Source organism: Brassica rapa, chromosome A05 (assembly GCF_000309985.2).
Source record: "Brassica rapa cultivar Chiifu-401-42 chromosome A05, CAAS_Brap_v3.01, whole genome shotgun sequence".
NCBI lineage: Eukaryota > Viridiplantae > Streptophyta > Magnoliopsida > Brassicales > Brassicaceae > Brassica > Brassica rapa.
The window spans coordinates 24,611,118-24,630,850 of NC_024799.2; the positions used below are offsets into that span (position 1 = coordinate 24,611,118).

General features: G+C 41.4%; 4 protein-coding genes across 10 annotated transcripts; 2 read left to right on the forward strand and 2 right to left on the reverse strand.

The window, feature by feature from the left end:
* The first annotated feature begins 663 nt into the window (after positions 1-663).
* LOC103870256 lies at positions 664-1,463 on the forward strand. The gene has a single exon (XM_009148368.3). It carries the CDS (start codon positions 775-777, stop codon positions 1,309-1,311), a length of 537 nt encoding a protein of 178 aa, XP_009146616.1. The 5' UTR covers positions 664-774; the 3' UTR covers positions 1,312-1,463.
* A 633-nt stretch (positions 1,464-2,096) lies between these two features.
* On the reverse strand, positions 2,097-3,954 carry LOC103870257 (protein LNK3). Of its 3 annotated transcripts, none has more exons than XM_009148371.3 (6): positions 3,702-3,954; positions 3,302-3,608; positions 3,064-3,202; positions 2,807-2,926; positions 2,583-2,725; positions 2,097-2,488 (listed from the first exon to the last, which is right to left on the reverse strand). In XM_009148371.3, exons 2-6 carry the CDS (start codon positions 3,595-3,597, stop codon positions 2,470-2,472), a joined length of 717 nt encoding a protein of 238 aa, XP_009146619.1. In that variant the 5' UTR covers positions 3,598-3,608; positions 3,702-3,954; the 3' UTR covers positions 2,097-2,469. The 3 variants fall into 3 exon arrangements, with proteins under 3 accessions (XP_009146619.1, XP_009146618.1, XP_009146617.1); XM_009148370.3 differs by having other exon boundaries at positions 2,124-2,474; positions 3,064-3,199; XM_009148369.3 differs by having other exon boundaries at positions 2,124-2,474.
* Positions 3,955-5,146: 1,192 nt separating this feature from the next.
* Positions 5,147-7,142, reverse strand: LOC103870259 (bifunctional protein FolD 2). Its single transcript, XM_009148372.2, has 5 exons — positions 6,897-7,142; positions 6,236-6,419; positions 5,994-6,151; positions 5,694-5,906; positions 5,147-5,595 (listed from the first exon to the last, which is right to left on the reverse strand). Exons 1-5 carry the CDS (start codon positions 7,005-7,007, stop codon positions 5,365-5,367), a joined length of 897 nt encoding a protein of 298 aa, XP_009146620.1. The 5' UTR covers positions 7,008-7,142; the 3' UTR covers positions 5,147-5,364.
* A 229-nt stretch (positions 7,143-7,371) lies between these two features.
* On the forward strand, positions 7,372-19,648 carry LOC103870260 (retinoblastoma-related protein 1). Of its 5 annotated transcripts, none has more exons than XM_009148375.3 (18): positions 7,372-7,577; positions 8,010-8,109; positions 8,219-8,323; positions 8,422-8,564; positions 8,648-8,744; positions 8,842-8,888; positions 9,120-9,312; positions 9,439-9,505; positions 9,592-9,771; positions 9,850-10,914; positions 10,994-11,156; positions 11,267-11,339; positions 11,430-11,606; positions 11,703-11,828; positions 11,927-12,059; positions 12,154-12,266; positions 12,363-12,478; positions 12,559-12,869. In XM_009148375.3, the coding sequence occupies exons 2-18, from the start codon at positions 8,026-8,028 to the stop codon at positions 12,653-12,655; spliced, it is 2,979 nt and encodes a 992-aa protein (XP_009146623.1). In that variant the 5' UTR covers positions 7,372-7,577; positions 8,010-8,025; the 3' UTR covers positions 12,656-12,869.
* The last annotated feature ends 85 nt before the right edge of the window (positions 19,649-19,733 follow it).

The window sequence follows — 19,733 nt, forward strand, 5'->3', positions numbered from 1 at the left end:
TTAAAAACCCTTTAATGACTTTTAGTGATAAAACCCCTCAACTATTTTTGAATCGTAAAAAAAACCCTCAACTAAGTTTTCAACATTATAAACCCTCAACTTATAAACCGTTAACATATGTCACCCTCCGTCACGGTTTTTTAGACGGAGGGTAATATATGTTAACGGAACTAAAATTGAGGGTTTATTTCACAGGATTTTTAGTTGAGGGTTTTTTTTACGATTCATCTTTAGTTGAGTAGTTTAATTATTAAAAACCCATCCTACTCCGACAGCATCTCTGCACCTACTGCAATGTCAAGAAATTCAGGCAGTTTCAGAAACGGTTTTCAATAGTTCTCAAAACCCATTGATTAGGTTTTTTAATGTTAATTTCGACTTTTTGTGTTCTTTAGGATTACAAGTAAAATTTTTTTACGAATTTCTTCTTAGTCACCTTTATCTTTCGTTATGATTTAGTTATGTAGTATCTCTCTGATTGTAATTTAATTTTATTGGTCGTTTAATTTTAATACAAGCATTTGTTGTAAACAAAAAAGTTTTTTGTTGTAAGTGGATGTGATTCACCAATCACCAGTTGTAAGTTGTAACCTATTAAACTTTCCAGGAAATTGAGTACCACTCACTAAAAATGTAAGCACTTATAAATAAATAAACAAATAAAAAAAATTTCCTTATCCAAAAGGCAAAGGAGGAGAGTGAGTGTGTGTGAGAGAGAGAGAGAGAGAGAGAGGGAAGGAGACACGAAGCTCTCTGAAAAAAAAACACACAAAAATGGCGATAACTCCTCTACGAATCACGACCCCATTCCCATCACTACCCTTTCTCGCAACCGCAAAGCCACACGCTTCAAAGCTCTTCACGGTCCGCGCCACCGACGTCGAATCAACGGAAGAGACTCCTCAACCCGACTCAGACACCGAAGACTTCGAGTCACGTCTCTCGAACATCCGTCTCAGATACCGAAGCGGAACGGGGAAGAAAGCAGAGGTTAGAAAGTCTAAGAAAGGCTCAGCAGGGCCACCGTCGAAAAGCTCGGGGCTTTACTTGCCGCCGGTGAGTTTAAAGGAGCCGGTTTCGGGCGGGTTGAAAGTGGAGTTGGGGTTTACTCCTTACACGGAGCGGCTCAACGGGAGGATGGCGGGGTTGGGGCTCGCGGCTTTGCTTCTGGTGGAGCTGGCGACGGGGAAGAGCTTGTTGAGTTACCACACGCCTTCTGTGGTGTGGCTTCAGATCTATTTCATGGCGGCTGTTTCGGCTATGTTTGTTAAGATTGAGAAGGAGAAGGTTAGTGTCTGGCCTAAGGATTAAAATGGTCTATGTGAAAAATGTTGCTTTGTGTGCTTTTGTAATGTATACTCTATAGAATTGAACAGTTTAAAGGATCTCAATCTGGAGTGAGTTTGTTGTTGTTCTAAGTAAATTCAAATGCAAGTTTTTTTTTATTTTAATTTTATTGATTATTTGGACTTTGAAAGACGAGTTGAATCGAAGTGGTGTTTGTTTGTTCTCTTGCTTCGGATTCGATTGAACTTGAGATGAGAGGAGATGGATGTGATCCATATTCAAAGTTGGTAGTCCTCAAGTTTAGTTGTGCCGCTAAAAAGAGTCAAGGTCAACTGCGAAATGTAGTAATCCTAAACATTTCGTTAGGTGTGTTTTAGTTGGCTACTCTTCCAAGCGAACATTACAAAATTTTAAAGACTTTCTTCAGTACTTTGATGTTAACACATCGACGGCTTTGAAACCGCCACAAAATGGTCAGCGCAAGTTCATGACTCATTTGCTTCTTATGTTAAAATTTTGATAACTGTTAAGCGCTCCCTCTTTCTTTTGAAATTGGGCTATATGAGGCCTTTACTGAGTTGTCTTTGTTTTTCTTGCACTTGACGTGATGATGATGATAACACACAGAACAAGGATTGAAAATAACCGTGCCCAAGAATGAGTGGAAGCAGTAAAAATCAGACGATGGCATTGCTTTTTAAAACCTTTTAGTAGAGGCGTAAGTTTCAGCGTGGAAACATTCATTGCAAGAAGTTTATGTATTTTTTTTGGAGTTCATGCTGGTTATAGTTTGAATAAATGCTTCTGAATTATTAAAACATGTACTCTTTCTCATATCAAGTTTTAAGCCATTAAAGCATTGTTGTCACACACTACTAAAGTAAAAAAAAACTCACTGCAGGAAGTTAAAAGAACCAGATTCTTTAGAGACAGATCAAAACTGAAGTTTGCAAACAGATAAGTCAGCTATATATACACACAAATATACACATGCAGTAACAAAAGATTCCATATAAGAAGATGTAGAGACGAGAATGGTTGATCTTGATCCAACAAACAGAAGCTACTGTACTCTTTCTGATAGAGGAAAGTTGCTTATGTTGGAATCCATCTTGTTGTATGTGAGGTTTGCGACGGCTCTATCGATTGAGTTTGTTCCTGATTCAATCTCTTCCTCTCTACTCATCCTGCAATCAAATAACTGCCACTCTGATCAGTTCTCTATCCTATGAACACAGATATTATCTCATTCCATCTGTGGATTAGAAAAAGAAGAAGAAGACATGATGCTATACCTGGTACTATCACCATAAGCATATCTGGATGCTGGCATATAGAACTCTTCTGTGTTGGTGCTGACTGAATCAAACTTCTCCTGTGAGTTTCTTGCAAGCCGGTAAAACGTATCCCGGAAACACTTTCTTGTCTCATCAGTTAACTAGAAAGAGAGAAAATAAACACTTAGTTAAATTTTCTAAAGACCAAGTCCAAGTTTCGTCCACTGTAAACAGGAACTCACCTTTCCTGAAGCTCTCTGCAGATCCTGCAACACAAGTTCTTCAGAAGACAGTTCATCACCATACTGTGAGTCTAACATGTTCTCTTCAGACAGATCTGAGATTGTAAATGGAGCCTCCTCCTGTTAACCAGAAAAAAATGAAGCAATCTTTAGGCTTTAACATCAGAATCTCTAAGGGTAACAAGAAACCAGCATAGATCATCAGCTTCAGTTTAATAACATGTAAGAAAAGTCAACTTTGGAGACAAATATCTTACCTTCATAGGCATGTCATGACAATGGAACATGTGAACTTCATTTCCACCATACAAAGAGGAAGATCCGACACTGTTATAGCTGCTGGAAGCACGATGAACATCTCCATCATTCCCTGGAACATCCTCCAAAATTGAACTTCTTCAGTAAAAACCGGAAACACATAGAGAGAGACAAAACATAAGCATATGCAGACACTTATTTATTGATGATGATGATCATGAAAGAAAGAGGCTTTACAAGAATATATCATCCATCTGTTCGATTCCTTCGAAATCATGAAGTGAAGAAGCACCGTAGAAAGCCTTTGATCTCTTTGTCTCTTCCTCTTCTTCACTCGTCCTCATACCCATCTGACTATACAACGATCCTTCCCCATTAAAACCATCGTAATTAAAACATGTTTCTGCAGCTTCAGGGGAGTTCATGCTCCACCCACCCCACATACCATCAGAACGGTATGTCTCTGATGACGATGACTCTTGATAATTAGGCACAGCAAGCTCTTCAAACTTCATTCCGGAATAACAATCCATGATCGATAGATCTGTCATGATAACAACACAAAGATAGCTAATTTCAGAAACCCATTAGAGAATAAACCTGAACTTATCGAGTAAAAACAGAGAAAGGAACTCACTTTCAGTGAACCGATGAGAGATTTTTTTTGATCAGACACAAACCAGAAACTGAGATTAAGAGAGAAGAGAGAAACTTTTAGATTCGGTTGTCTTCACCTGTAAGTTAGAAAAGACCAAAGAGAGAGAGGAGACTAATGTGTTCTGTGTATTGTTTCAACTTCCGAGGAGGTAAGAGAGCAGCAATCAAGCAAGCGCGTGGTGTAGAGAGCGCGTGAGGCAGATCTTGTTTTCGTGGCTGAGAATTCATAGACGAGATTTGTGGCTCAGATCTCTCCTCCATCTAAACCTCTCTTCTCATTGGTCCACGTGTAGTTCATATCTTTCATGCTTTTTTTAGCTTTCCGAAAATAGCCCTCTCAAGTAGTGAGCGAATAATGCGGTAGTTAGAGGATAAACTAGTCATTTGCGTAGAAAGAAACGTGTCTTTGATTGGCTTATATCGAGCTTACACGTGGCGAATTGTTTGTGGAGAGACGAGCACGTGGCATGTGATAAGCGGTAGAATGGCACGTCGGTATTATCCAGGCGAAGGGCATATGCTGGAAAGAAATGGTATCAACTATCTAGCCGTCTGTCAACTCAAAGAATAGGACAATTCTTAATGGGTCAAGGCCCAAGCCTTACAAGAATGATGACATAAGCCTTACAAGGATGATGACATACAATCCAATGTGCTTGAAGTGGTTGGATCAAGCATCCCATCATGTACGTGTGCATGCAAATTTCCAAATATCATATGGTACAAGCCATCCTGAAACTCTCACCTGTCCCCGTCTGTAATAGATCAGCGGGACATGTAATGTATGTAGACTGGGTAGATACAAACTGTAATATACCATGATAATACATAAATAAGATACATAGTCTATTTATATTTGTATAAGTTGTTCAAAAAAAAAAGTCTATTTGTATAAGTACAGTCTATTCGTATAAGTACGGAGAAACTACTCAGCAATCATGATGGCTGATAAATGTCCATTAATTATAAAATTAATTAATTGTTGCCAAAAAAAAAAAATGTCCATTAATTATAAAATTATCCATTAATTAATCATTCAAAATGTCGACACCACTCAGAAGATGACATGTATCAAGAATCATGATGGCCGACAAATGTCCATTAATTATAAAATTATCCATTAATTAATCATTCAAAATGTCGACACCACTCAGAAGATGACATGTATCAAAATAAGTGTCGGTGCCATTCAAGAAAAGACATGTATCAAGACATTAAGCATCCTCATTATCAATAAAGGAAGGCACAATCAATTTTAAACTTTTGATATTCTTTTTAACACTCTCCAAGCTTTCAGATTTAAAATTTTTGAAATTTTTACATTTTTCTTTTGTAATCTTATATATTAACCTTTGTATTTTAATCCAAAATCTAAAGAAAAAGTCTTAATTATACATTTTTACAATTTCGTTTTCAAAGTTGATAAATAACAAAATTAAAATCGTTTAAATTACCAATGTAAATGGTATCAAAGCCAGGTTTTGATCATACTGATGCTAAACCTCATGTTGTGTACAAATTTGCGGGAAGCAAACATTTAAAGGACATGCAAGCTTCACTTTATTTGCGAGGAACAATGTCATCAAACCGTTATAAAATGGATAAACTTCAGATTCATTTATATATTACAGTAGAATATTATTTTACTGGCCAATGACCCGCTTGGCACCGTCTAAGGTGTTCCTCAGCAGCATCGCCACTGTCATTGGACCTACACCACCAGGAACAGGAGTTATGCAACCAGCAACTTTACAAGCTTCAGCGTAATCCACATCTCCAACCAACCGGTATCCTGACTTCCTGCTCGGGTCGCTCACTGCATTGGTTCCAACATCGATCACCGCAGCCCCTGGCTTAATCCAGTCGCTCTTAATCTGATAATGCAAGACCAAGAGTGAGTGTTTATCTACAAGAACCAGACTGTATTATCTTCTCAAAGACAAAGTGAAACTGTCTGGAAAAAAAAACTCACCATGCAGGCTTGTCCGGCTGCAGCAATAACGATGTCAGCTTCGCGTATGATAGCCTCAGGATCTTTGGTGTGAGAATGTACGGTTGTAACAGTAGCATCAGCCTTGAGCAATAGAAGCGAAACAGGTAATCCAACGATATTACTCCGACCTACTACAACTGCTCGTTGCCCTTTTATCTTTACGCCACTTCTCTTTAAGAGTTCCAAACATCCCTGCACACAAACAAAACCACCTCACTACTAGTAAATTTTCTTGGCACTTGTTAAGAGTCTGTATGCAAAGAAGGAAGGAGACAGTACCTTTGGGGTGCAGGGAAGGAAGAGGGGCTCTCTGCCTTTCATGGCTAGCTTACCAATATTAAGAGGATGGAAGCCATCTACATCTTTATCAATGCTGATTGCACTTAAAACATTCTCCTCATTGATATGTTTCGGCAATGGGAGTTGAACTAATATACCTGCAAAATCCAATTACCTTCATAGTTTAGACTACATGGTAACTGAAGCATACACATCACGCTTTTATTTACAATAAAGCTAACCATGGACATCAGGATCTGAATTGAGTTGATGAACTTTGCTGATAAGATCAGCTTCAGAAACATCCTCTGGTAGGTCCACATCAACTGATTTGATCCCAACCTCAGCACACGCTTTCCTCTTCATAGTAACATAAGTCTGCGAATCTTTCCGTGCACCAACTATAACTACCGCTAGTCCTGGGACCTGCTCCAAGGTAAAATATCAGACTCAGTTGAAGCATACAAACAAACAAATTCAAACAGTTTGTTACAATCTCTCTTTCTTCCTGCTTTGTTACAATAACAAACCATATAAACTGAACATACCATCTGTATTGGAGCTAAAGTTGACACAAAAGATAAATGCTTTCATGAACCAAACGCAAAACATCTAGAAGTGACCAACGCAGACGCAGTTTCAAATGATTCAACTGAACTGAAGCTAACGTTTGAGAGATGTGATCATAGCTACCTAAAACGCTACACAGAACACTAAAAAACTAACATAAAAGTAAAGTTTTGATATTTCAATCATCTTATGATCAATCACGGTTCGGTTAATATTGAGACACATCTCAATATTCAGACACTGATTCTCCAGAGCAGTAAAAATCGTTTCTTTGGTGTCCGAAACAGTGATAAAACCAATGAAAGTGACTATAGTTTAAAAAAGGGAGTCTACCTTGCCGTGTTTCTCAGATAGATCGCGAACTTCCTCGGCGATCTCTAATCGGATGGTATGAGCAATCGCCTTTCCATCGATTATCTTCGCCGTTTGATCAGATGAAGCCATAAGGGAAAAATAAAATCTGAGTCTCTGGTTAGGTGTGACAGTGTTATCATCCACTATCCACAGTCAAATGATAACGAAGCAGACTTTATTGAATCTAAATCCATCCACGAATAAGAAGACACTTGTACTCCTGCAACCAAACAAAGTTAATTTTTCCAACTAAACGACAGTCGATAAAAACGGCGTCGTACTAGTATACGGAGAATCTTTTTTTTTCCCTCCCAGACTTTCACGCAACAGTAAAGTAAAGTTTTGGCGGTAAAACGGAGTCAAAGGAGGGTACGTGTCGAGATATCATTGGTTGAGAGTGCGCGTATGTAAAATGTATACGCATGCATGTGTATGTATGTATGACTTGGTATTGTTTTTTTCCCGCGCAAGATGTATTATTTTCTAGGGTTTGCCGCACAAATCATACCCCACAGTCTAGAGAGAGAGTCAGAAGAGAGGGAAAATTGACGGAGATCTCTCATTTCCTCACTGTTTAATTCGTCGATTTCAAGTGAAGAAGAGTTTCTTAAAAGTTGGATCCTTTGTTTCGTCTTTAGGATCTGTGATACAGAAACAAAGGTAAGATCTTTCCCCCCTTTCGTGTGTATCCTTCGATTTGAATTTAGGCTCTGAATTTTGTTAATTTCGTTCTTCAATTGCAACTTTCAAAACTTTTTCTCCTGAGAAAAAAAAATCGAAATTTTATTGGGGAATTTATTTCCTCTCATAGTGTTAGAATCATTGTTCTATGTCTTTGGCTCGAATGTTACGAACCGGCCCGTTTCGCAGTTAACAGTAACAAAAATCTCTACATATATCATATATCTATACGTTTTTATAACTGTTAAAACCGCACCGCATTTAAATCGTTTGTTCCGTATCGTTCAAACCGCAGTTACCATTCGGAGCCTTTGTTTCAATGGGTTTGATGTGGTTTTCAGTTTACGCATCCTATTGCCTTGGAAAAGTACTGTCTTTTATTAGGTTAATTTTTTTTTAAATGTTTTTCAGGTGAGTTGAGACGACCATGGAAGAAGTTCAGCCACCAGTGACCCCACCCATTGACCCCAATGGTAAAAGAAGTGAAGCAGTTCTCTTGGAGTTATGCGAGGTTTTGCTCTTATCTTTGTTTATATACATTATACGTAGATACATACCACTGAGGATGATTTGAAGATTAGATGAGCTCTAATCCCTAGAATTGATTTTCTTATTTGCAGAAAGTTCTGTCTCTTGAAGGGAGCATTTGCGATGAAGCTTTGAAGTTGTTTACTGAAACCAAACCGATTTTGTCGGCAAACATGGCTAATATTGGAAGTGGAACGGTGAATATATAATTCTCTTTTTGTTTCTTCTCTTTTTTTTTGTTAAGACTTAAGAGTATGGTTCACTATGACTAAGTCGTTGTTATTTTACTTATTAGCGGGAGGAAGTAGAGAGGTTCTGGTTTGCGTTTGTTCTCTACTCAGTGAAGATGCTTACTGTTAGAAAACAAGTGGACGGACAGTCTGTGTCTGGTGATAATAAGTTTAATCTATGTCAGATACTGAGGGCTCTAAAGATCAAGTACGTAATCCCCAACTCCTCCTTCCTTTCACCTTTCTTCTTATACATCTGTATTGATTTTTTTTTCTTTGTTTCTGTTTCAGTATTGTGGATTTCTTTAAAGAGTTACCTCAATTTGCGGTCAAGGCTGGCCCTGTGCTATGTGAGCTTTATGGTGCAGACTGGGAGAACAGACTTCAGGTTCTGCTTAAGCTCTTTTTCTATATAATTTTCATCACTGCTAAGTTTTACTTCTTCTCTTAACCTGTGTTACCTTTTCCTAATATCTAATTACTAGGCAAAGGAGCTGCAAGCGAACTTTGTGCATCTTAGCCTTCTAAGCAAGTGAGTTTAGTTCCCCTCTTGACTCTTGTGTTTCGTTTTGGCATTTTTCTTGTTCTGTGGCATGGTAGTGGTTGGCATAGATACAGTCTCTAATGCCTGAATCTAAGAAGCAAACTTATTCGCTATGCAATAACCAGAACTAGAATTTCAAATTTTTGGTCTTCGTGTGAATATTCTCTAGTGAATTGCCTTGTATGTATAACGTTTTTGGTACCTTTTTTTTGGTAACAGATACTACAAACGTGGGTACCAGGAGTTCTTCTTGACATACGATGCAAACGCAGAAAAGACCTCAGCGAACTCTGCTAGTTATTTGCCAGATAGTTACCGTTTTGGGTGGTTACTCTTTCTGGCACTCCGAAACCATGCTTTTAGCCGATTTAAAGACCTTGTGACATGCACCAATGGCCTAGTTTCTATATTGGTTAGTGACTACCTTTGAAGTACTCCCTTGTCCGTTATTCATTTTACTCTTGTTATACTCTATAACTCGACAGACGCTTCATTTTCAAAATGTATATAAGGATTAGCTAATTTTTTCTTTTGTCAGGCTATTTTGATCATACATGTTCCTTGTCGGTTTAGAAATTTCAGCATCCAAGACTCTTCACGTTTTGGTAAGTGTTTATGTTCTCCTCTTCATGTAACCATGGCGGCGTTGAATATATATATTCTCTATTCTCATTTATGTGTTGAATTTTAGTTAAGAAAGGTGACAAAGAGGTAGACTTGGTTGCATCACTTTGCAAGATATATGACGCCTCAGAAGATGAGTTGAGGAAAATAATGGACCAGGCTAATAATTTGATAGAAACAATATTGAAGAAGAAGCCATCTTCAGCATCCACGTGCAAAATTGACAAGCTAGATAATATTAACCCAGGTTGGTGTAAGAACATTTTCCTTTCACAAATTCATATGAGTTGATTGAAACGTTACCTGATTGGAGTTTCATTTTCAGATGGCTTGACTTACTTTGAGGATTTACTGGACGAGACATCCATCTCCACTAGCTTGATCACACTAGAAAAAGATTACGAAGATTCAGTCTGCAATAAAGGCGAACTGGATGAGAGGGTGTTCATCAATGAAGAGGATAGCTTACTCGGATCGGGAAGCTTATCTGCAGGAGCTGTAAATGTTACTGGTGTTAAGAGGAAAATTGATTCTTTGAGCTCACCTGCAAGGACATTTATAAGTCCACTCTCTCCTCATAAGTCACCTGCTGCGAAGACAAATACTATTAGCGGTGCCATCAAGTTGACAGCAACACCAGTAAGCACAGCAATGACAACTGCCAAATGGCTCAGGACTGTTATATGTCCGCTTCTACCAAAACCTTCACCTGGGTTGGAGCATTTCCTCAAATCCTGCGATAGGGATATAACAACTGATGTCACACGGAGAGCACATGTGATATTGGAAGCTATTTTTCCAAATAGCTCCCTTGGGGACCGATGTGCAGGCGGAAGTTTACAACCCGTTAACCTGATGGATGACATATGGGCAGAACAGCGAAGATTAGAAGCTGTGAAGTTATACTACAGAGTCCTCGAGGCAATGTGTATAGCAGAAGCTCAGATTTTGCATGCAAATAACTTAAACTCTCTATTGACAAATGAGAGGTTCCATAGATGCATGCTGGCTTGTTCAGCTGAACTGGTTCTGGCAACCCACAAATCCATAACGATGTTGTTCCCGGCTGTTCTGGAGAGGACTGGGATCACAGCCTTTGATCTCTGCAAGGTTATAGAGAGTTTCATCAGACACGAGGATTCTCTGCCTAGAGAGTTGAGACGGCATCTGAACTCACTTGAGGAACGGCTTCTCGAGAGTATGGTTTGGGAGAAAGGCTCTTCAATGTACAACTCTCTGATTGTTGCCAGGCCGTTGCTTGCATTGGAGATCAACCGGCTCGGATTACTAGCAGAACCGATGCCATCCCTGGATGCAATTGCAGCTCTTATTAACTTCTCTGAAGGATCAAATCATGCACCATCTATCCAAAAGCATGAAACATGTCCAGGTAATTTAATTTGTATTTGAGTCAAAGCAGTTAAATCGAACTTGCTCTTACCACAAACTTCAAATTTACTGCCATTCAGGACAAAACGGGGATATGAAATCGCCCAAAAGACAGTGTACAGATTACCGCAGCATTCTAGTTGAACGCAATTCCTTTACATCACCGGTAAAGGATCGTCTGTTGGCCTTTGGCAACGTTAAATCAAAGATGCTGCCACCTCCGTTGCAGTCTGCCTTTGCTAGGTACATTTTTGGTTATTAATTAATGACCAATTTTTTCTTCTTTTATATCTAAAGTCTGCCAAGTTATTCATGTACTTGTTAAGTTTACCTTTTCGGATATTTGTTTACAGTCCGACACGGCCAAACCCAGGAGGCGGTGGAGAAACTTGTGCTGAAACTGGTATCAATATTTTCTTCACTAAGGTAGGCCAATGCAATCTTTGGTCCAATAAACTAGAACTTATGATTAGGCTGCCTAATGTCTTAATGTCATATCATGATGGTGTTCTCCAGATTAATAAACTGGCTGCTGTCAGAATCAATGGAATGGTGGAAAGGTTACAACTGTCGCAGCAAATAAGGGAGAGTGTATATCGTCTCTTCCAACATGTACTTGCTCAGCGGACTTCTCTTTTATTTAATCGGCATATTGACCAGATCATTCTCTGTTGCTTTTATGGAGTGGCCAAGGTGAGCAGCGTTGGTCAAGTTCTTACCTTTATGTTTTCTGGTTGATATTGCTTCTCTTCGGCTAACACTTTATTTTCTTCCATGAACTCCCTCTAGATATCCCAAATGAGCCTAACTTTCAGGGAAATCATATACAACTATAGGAAGCAACCACAGTGTAAACCACTAGTTTTCCGCAGCGTTTATGTGGATTCGCATCAGAGTCGCCGTCAAGGTCAAGGGGTAATTTAATATATATATACACCCTTAACTCTAAGTTGAACATGTCTCGTTTGTCTTGTGAAGAAGACTAAAGCTTGTGACAATAACTTGTGTAACAGAGAGTGGGGCCAGATCATGTAGACATCATCACATTCTACAACGAAATATTTATTCCTGCCGTAAAGCCGTTGCTGGTGGAGATAATTCCTGTGAAAAAAGATCAGGCTATGGAGGCCAATAATAAACCTGAAGGTAGTTAAGAAATGCTAGGTTATTGTTAGACGTGAGCTTTATCCATGAATGAAGTACCTAAAGTTAAGTGACTCTATTTATATTGGATTTACAGGTCATTGTCCTGGATCGCCAAAGGTGTCGGTGTTTCCAAGTGTTCCAGACATGTCCCCTAAAAAAGTATCTGCTGTGCACAATGTGTATGTTTCTCCCCTTCGGGGATCAAAGGTAGATATCCTAGTTTCATGATATGAGAGAGTCATGAGGGAAGGTTGGTGAAAAGGTTGTTTTGGCTAAACCTTTCGTGTGTTGGTGTGTTTGCAGATGGATGCTCTTATTTCACACAGCTCAAAGAGTTACTATGCTTGTGTTGGAGAGAGCACACATGCTTACCAGAGCCCTTCAAAAGACCTATCTGCCATCAACAACCGCTTGAACAAGTAAGTTTAAAAAATAAACATATCTCCTCATCAGCTTCTTCCATATGTGCAATGTGCATAAGACCATCCCACATATAAAGATATATCTCATTTTGTGGCATAGCAGCTGCAGCACCAACCGCAAGAGGACGCTTAAATTTGACGCGGAAGCAGGACTGGTCAGTGATTCCATGGTAGGAAACAGCCTTTACCTCCAAAACCAAAACCAAAATGGAAGCGATGCATCGTCTTCAGGTGGTGCACCCCTTAAAACCGAGCCAGTAGATTCATCATAGATTATACATATTACTTTTCTTTATTTGCAACGCAACTTCTCTTCAACTATGCTATCATCTGTAAATCCTTTTCCTAGAGAGTTTGTTTATTAATGTTAAGCTTTCTTGTGATATCACCTCAGGCTATGAGCGAGTGGATCTTTTATTTTTTTTGAACAACTGAATATATTAGAACTTAAAAACTGAAACAAATGAAGGTTTAGACCCAAAGGCTAGCCCATAACAAAGCAAGAAGGAAACGGATGGGCCTTAAGGGCCACTTTAGCTAGATAGTCTGCCTCTCTGTTCTGGGAACGGGAGATATGCAGAAATTGGATGCGATCAAAGTTTGCTGAGAGATGCTTGATATCCTGAAGAACACCATAGATCTCCTTGATCTGACTTTGGGTTGAGATTGCTCTGATGAGCGTTGCGCAATCGGAGTGAAACGAAACTGACTTCTTCCCTAGACTTAGGGCTTCTTTGATTCCTTGTCTGAGCGCCAGCGATTCCGCCATGAGGGGGGAAGCCACATTGTCTATGATCTGGGATCCTGGAGGAGAGTTGGTCCCTAGATCGTTGGTGAAATGCCAAGCGATACCTGCTCGGTTGGAGGAGGCATCCCACGCTGCGTCTACGAAGCAAGAGGGGTATGATTGGATTCCTGGTATTTGTCGTCGGCTTGGAGCTTGGGGGAATACTTGGTTTCTCTTCAATTGATCGGTGCTCTGAGCTAGGTCCCATTCAAGTGCAGCTGCAAGCCCTTTTGTCGCTATTTCGAGTGGTTGAGCCGTTTTATCATCGAAAATCAGCTTGTTTCTTGCCGTCCATAGTGACCAGCAGATCCACGGGAGCACTGGTGATCTGATGCCTGTAGGAGGGAGACAGAGGGCGCTTCGGAATTGCCCCATATAGGATTCAAAAGTCTCTGCATCAGCTAGGTGAACTGATGAGTTGAGAGGAATGTGGCGCCATACTTCTTTGGCAAAGGGGCACTGGAAGAATATATGGGTAGCTGATTCCTCTTTCTTACAGCGGGGGCAAGCAGCAGCATTGATCATACCTCGACGTTGGAGTTCTGATCCTAGAGGTAAAGCTCCCTGTATAATCGACCATAAGAAAAGCTTAAGTTTTGGCGCTGTTTTGATTGACCACACATCTTTCAGCCAGTCGAATTCCAGGTTAGGAGGAGGATTTGAGGTTCTCTGTTGCAGGTGTGTGTGTGCATTGAGCTGGGTTTTAGAGTTGTAACCCGACTTAGTGGAGTAGACACCAGACTCAAGGGGGAGCCACACGTAAATATCCTCTGCACCTTCCTTGCTTGGCTTAAGACACTGGATCTGCTTTGTAAAGTCTGGTAAGAACTTATCGATCTTATCCTTGTTCCACTGAAGGTCATCCGTTAGTAGATCAGAAACTCTGAGGTCCAGTCCCGCCTCTTGTACTGGTCCATAGGGCTTTAATGGGGCTTGGAGTGAGATCCACGGATCCTTCCAGAGTCTAGTGTTCTGACCATTGCCAATTGCTCTTCCTAGGTGTTCTTGGAGTAGGTCTCTACCGTGCAAAATGCTCCTCCATCCATGCGAGCAAACTGCTGGGGTCTGTACATCCAGGAAGCTTTTCTTATGGCAATACTTCCCGGTGAGTACTCTAGCTAGAAGGCAGTGTGGTGATGTTAATATTCTCCAAGCTACTTTTGCAAGTAACGCTTGATTAAACCGTTGGATATCTCGCAACCCAAGACCTCCTGCCTTTTTTGGTCGTGTAAGTTTTCCCCATGCTACCCAGCACATGTTCTTCTTGTCAGGAGATTTGTCCCACCAGAAACGCGTTAATGATGATTGGATTCTGTTGCAGAGGCTCTGGGGTAGTATGAAGCAAGACATTGCATAGGTTGGGATAGCTGTAAGGACCGCTTTGAGCATGGTGAGCTTGCCTGCTCTCGAGAGGAAGCGTGTTGACCAGTTCGCAGCTCTCTGTCGGATTCTATCAACTATCGAGGTAAATAAATCCTTCTTTTTTCTTCCGAAATGCTCTGGTAGGCCTAGATATTTACCCATCCCACCCTCCTTTTGGATCCCCAATAAGTCTTTTGCTGCTTGTTTTACCTCAGGGGGTGTTTTTGATGAGAAGTTGATTGCAGATTTGGCAATATTAACCTTTTGACCTGATACACTTTCATAATCTCGCAGTATCCGTAGTAAGGCTAGGCAGCTTTCTGAAGTTGAGTTGCAGAAAATCATTGTATCGTCAGCAAAAAGTAGATGATTGACTCGGGGGCAGCCTCTAGCAACTCGAACTCCCCGCATTGATCCTTCTAACTCCGCTTTTCTGCAAAGGCCTGAGAGGACCTCTCCGCATAGGATGAACAAGTACGGCGAGATCGGATCTCCTTGCCTGATTCCACGGTGAGGTTTGACCAGACCATAGACTGAATCATTTATCAGATAGGAGTAGGAAACCGATGTGATACACTGCATGATCCAATTGATCCATTTTTCATGAAAACCTAGGCGTTTCATTACTTGAGCTATGAACTCCCATTCCACTCTGTCGTAGGCCTTTGACATATCCATCTTGACTGCCATTGCACACTGTTTTTTAGCTTGTGAAGTCTTGAGAAATTGCAGTACCTCATGCGTAATTAGAACATTATCTGTTATTGCCCTTCCAGGAATAAAAGCGGATTGGTTCTCTGAGATTATGGAGCAAAGTATGGGTTTCAGGCGCAAGGATAGGAGCTTAGAGATGACTTTATAGTACACATTGCACAAAGCTATAGGTCGGTATTCATCCACTCTTTTCGCTCCTAATGTCTTAGGGATCAGCCTAACATGAGTCACATTCAATGTTGGTGACAATACGCCCGTGGAGAAGAACTCTTGGATCTCAGTGATGATCGATTGGCCGATGGTCTCCCAATTTGAGTGGAAGAAACTTGCTGAGAACCCGTCAGGCCCGGGAGCCTTATCTGCGTGGATTGCAAAGAGTGCTTCTTTTATTTCAGCCGGTGATGGGTCTCTGGTAAGCAGCTCGTTCCATTCCTGAGTTACACAGGGCTTGAGCGCTTGGGAGATCGTTGAAGAAATTTCTCCTCTTTGATTTGCAGTGAAGAGGTTGTCATAGTAGGAACAGACTAACGCTGAGATTTGGTCTTCTTCATAGACAGGTATGCCATCCTTATTCTCCATAACCGTTAGCCTGTTTCTTGCCTTTCGCGTCTTTGTCACTGCATGGAAATAGCCAGAGTTTGAGTCTCCTAGAGTTAGCCAAAGAAGTCGACTTCTCTGTTTCCAGTATGCTTCTTCTGAATTATAAGCTTTTAGGATGAGTTTATTGATATCTTGGATCCTGTCCTCATCTGGGTCGTCCTTAGTCATCTGATCATCAAGCTCTACTCGTAGATTCTCAATGGTTTGTTTGCTATTTTCCTGGAACAGCTTGCACCATTTACAAATTGCTCTGCGGACTAAGACGAGTCTAGCCTCTACTCCAAGGTAAGTACAGTTTTGCCAGATCTCCGCTACCAATTCTTTAATCTCTTTTTGATCTTTTAGGCGTCTGTCATAGCGGAATAAGTTATGGCCTTTCTTTCTTGTTGTATCCAGGTAGGAGAGGATAGGGCGGTGATCAGATCCCTCGAATTTAAGATATTGACAGCGGCAGGAGGGGAAGAGCTCCATCCATTCTGGGTTGCTCATAGCTCTGTCGAGGCGACATCTAACAAGGTGTGCACCTCTTTTACCCCTCCAAGAGAAAGGGTTACCAGAATGTTTGAGATCAAACAGGTCATTTTCAGATAGGAATGTTCTGAAGGCTCCAAAGGTGCCTTCTGCTCTCTCTGGTCCTCCTTTTTTCTCACTATTATCTTGCAGTTCATTGAAATCCCCTGTTAAGAACCAAGGTTCCTTTAGGTTAGCATGTAGAGTAGTTAGCTCGTTCCAGACTGCATTACGTTTTGTGTGATCAGGTTCTCCGTAAAGAAAGGTAGTCAGGAAGCTCTTTCCTTTGGAACTGATTCTCGTTTCAATGAAGTTGTCTGTCGTAGAAAGGACAGTAAGATCAATGTCTTTTTTCCAACTGAGAATCAGACCACCACCGCCGGGGCTATGGGGGGGAACTATGCAGTTATTTTCCTCTTTCAGCCAGGGGAGTTCCTTCCTAATCATCTCTTCTGAGTTCTTTGTTTCCATTAGGAACACTATGTCAGGAGACTTCCTTTTCCGAAGCTCCTTCAGACGCTGGACTGTTATGGGGTTCCCCAACCCACAACAGTTCCAGCTCAGAACGACTAAGGAGCCTGGGGAGGGGGAACCCGAAAATCCATTTTCTTCTTCGACATAGCTGGAATTAGTTGGATAGGTGGGTTCTTTGGGTTCTCTGATGCCTTGTTACCCGACTTTGAAGCTTCCCCGCGAGTACGTCCTTTGTTTGGTACATCATTCTTTTGTTTTTTGTTAGCTCCTGGTGAGTGAAGAATTTGTGATAATCTTCTTTTCTTTGTGCTGGCTCCTCGCAGGACATTAGTTCCGCTTCGTGGTGATCTTGCTTTATGATGTCGCACCGTTCTTTCCCTTACTTTGTTTTGGAAGTCATTAAGAGTTTCTTCCTCCTGCAGCTCAGGGATTAACTGTTGTTGCAGAGGAGATGTTTCCGTCGTCTCAGGGGGGCTAACAATAATTGATCTAATGCGTGCAGGGTGTTCTCTGACTTCTTGCACCCGGAGAGTGTTAATTTGGGCAGGTTCAACACTATAAGGTGGGTCAAAGCCTAGATCTTCTTCTTCTCTTGGGATGGGGGTGAAGATTTGGTCTTGACGTAGTCCCATAAGAGACCCCTCTCCCGGTGGGCTTATTGACTTGATGCCTTGCTCCCAAGGTGAAAGCGGGCGTCTCGGGGTTGTTTCCGAAGCTAGGATTGAAGCTGCTGTCTTTTCCACTAAGCCTGACGCCTCACTGTTAAGGACCCGTTGTCTCCTAGCTGCAGCTTCAGTAGGATCTGAACAGCTAAGGTATTGGAGTGTAACTGCATTAAGATCCTCCAAGACTTGCTCTTTTGATCTAATAGTGACATGGTTATGTCTTGTTTCTTCAGGCGCTAGGTAGTTCTCTCGGCGGCCTTGGGCTTTTAGCAGTGCAGCTGTGGTCTCTTCTACCTGGCCTCTATCATCTCCAAACTTTACTCTCTGCCTTCTGGCTGCTGCCTCTGTGGGGTCTGAGCAGCTCAGGTACAGCATAGTTGCTTCGTGAAGGTCCTTTTGAATTTCCTCTTCAGTTTGTTGTCCCTCTGAGCTTTGGTGGTATTGGAGTTGTAGAGGTTCGGTTCTGGAGTCACGACGCTCCAAATGATTTGAGCTATCTTTTTGTGCTTCAGGGACCGTTACTGTCGTAGGTTTTACTCTCCATTCTTTGAGTTCCCTTTGTGGGAAAGGGGCCCGCTTGTAGTGTTCTCTTATTGCAGCTGGTTCTCTTCTTGTTGTGTAGGAAGGAGATGAGTAGATCACGGGTTCCGGTTCTTTGAGGTTAGAATCTTTCCTCCAAGTTTCTGCTATATCGCTTTTGGACATCATGTTTTTTGTGGGAGGTGGAACTCTTGTTTGTTTTGTAGCGACTCTAGTACCAAAGCTATTGCCATGTCTGTCAACTCTATCTTTGAAAGGCCTAGGGCTTCTGGTTTCTCTGGTCGTAGTCCCCTGCTTTTCTCCCTCACGATGCAATGAGGTGTGATCTTGTTCCATGTTGCTGTAGAGGAGGGGTCTGGCATTAGAAAGATCTCTCTCGCTCATCTCTCTCACCTTTGTTTCCTGGTGCTGAGTTGTAGCTTGGTTATCTCCTGTGAAGCTAGGACAATCTTTCTTGAGATGGGAGAGGGCATTGCAGAGGGAGCAGTGGTTCTCTAGGCGCTCGTATTCCAGATGAATTAAGCTTTCCTCTCCAGAGTCAAACTCGACGATGGATTTTTTAACCAATGGTTTAAGTCCATCGACTAGAACCTGGATTCTCGCCAAGGTTTTTGTGAGCTCATGATTCATGAGTGTTCCCAGATCCTTCCCTATGTCGCGCAGCATATCTTCATGCCAGAAGTGGAGGGGTAGTCCTTTTATTCGGATCCAGAACGGGATCTGCGAGGGGAAAGTCGCTGAGATGACTGGTTCCCATCGTTGGAGTATGACCATCCAGTACGCAAAGTGGTAGGGTCTGTTTTCCAGAACTCGCTTTAGATCTTCTTCTCTTTCAAATCTGAATTGGAAGCAGCCATTTCCCAGATCTGAGCCTGATACTCTCCCTTGTAGTTGCCATTTGCGTGGGAGGGCAGGGATAAGAGCCCAAATTCTCTGTTCCTGAGGGTTAGTGGTTCTTCCAATCAGTGTGAGCGCATTATCTTTGATGAGAGCAGAGTTATCAACGTAGGGCGCCTTGATTCGTTTGATAAGAGGTTCATCTTTCTCTACCAGTTGGTTTTTGCCTTTCTCATCCCATGTCAATCTTCTTGCCATCTTTACTTTTCAGTAATCTGGTGAGACGGAAGTCTTGTTCTGCACGGAAGTGGGGATGTTAGATACCAGCTTGACGTTTCTTGAGTGTATTAGATGCTAGATGCAAAAGAAAGCCGTAGATCTGTGGAGTAAAACTTGTTGAGGCATGAGGTTTGAAAAGATGAGCTTCGTGGAGGATGCTACTTGAGGTAAAGAAGTAGGGTTTTCATCAAAGAGCCATGAAGAAACCGATGAGAACTTTCCGGTTTGAGCAAAGATACGAGTAGTCACTGTCCTGCTTTCAACCGTTGTCTAAAGTCGTCTCTCTTACTTTGGGAATAGTGCCTGGGAGAGTCCTTTCTCACCGAGGCGTGCTCTTCTGAAGCTCTTGTTTTCGAGTGGATCTTTTATTAGTTAATAAAAAATCTTCTTAACAGTTGATACTTACTTTTTCCATCTCTTAAACACAATTTATGGTCCTAATACTACTATGTTATACATTTAAAAGCAAACCAATAGCAGAGGC

What these genes read in the sequence shown, in the direction of transcription:
- LOC103870256 (XM_009148368.3), top strand. Translation starts at nt 775, where the DNA reads ATGGCGATAACTCCTCTACGAATCACGACCCCATTCCCATCACTACCC.
- LOC103870257 (XM_009148369.3), bottom strand. Translation starts at nt 3,597, where the DNA reads ATGGATTGTTATTCCGGAATGAAGTTTGAAGAGCTTGCTGTGCCTAAT. An exon ending in CAGATGGATGATATATTCTT is followed by an intron (nt 3,203 to 3,301) that starts GTAAAGCCTCTT and finishes TTTTTACTGAAG; the next exon opens with AAGTTCAATTTTGGAGGATG. An exon ending in GCTTATGGTGATAGTACCAG is followed by an intron (nt 2,475 to 2,582) that starts GTATAGCATCAT and finishes ATTTGATTGCAG; the next exon opens with GATGAGTAGAGAGGAAGAGA.
- LOC103870259 (XM_009148372.2), bottom strand. Translation starts at nt 7,007, where the DNA reads ATGGCTTCATCTGATCAAACGGCGAAGATAATCGATGGAAAGGCGATT. An exon ending in TATCTGAGAAACACGGCAAG is followed by an intron (nt 6,420 to 6,896) that starts GTAGACTCCCTT and finishes ACCTTGGAGCAG; the next exon opens with GTCCCAGGACTAGCGGTAGT. An exon ending in CAGCCGGACAAGCCTGCATG is followed by an intron (nt 5,596 to 5,693) that starts GTGAGTTTTTTT and finishes TTGCATTATCAG; the next exon opens with ATTAAGAGCGACTGGATTAA.
- LOC103870260 (XM_009148373.3), top strand. Translation starts at nt 8,026, where the DNA reads ATGGAAGAAGTTCAGCCACCAGTGACCCCACCCATTGACCCCAATGGT. An exon ending in TCAATATTTTCTTCACTAAG is followed by an intron (nt 11,340 to 11,429) that starts GTAGGCCAATGC and finishes GGTGTTCTCCAG; the next exon opens with ATTAATAAACTGGCTGCTGT. An exon ending in GTCGCCGTCAAGGTCAAGGG is followed by an intron (nt 11,829 to 11,926) that starts GTAATTTAATAT and finishes CTTGTGTAACAG; the next exon opens with AGAGTGGGGCCAGATCATGT.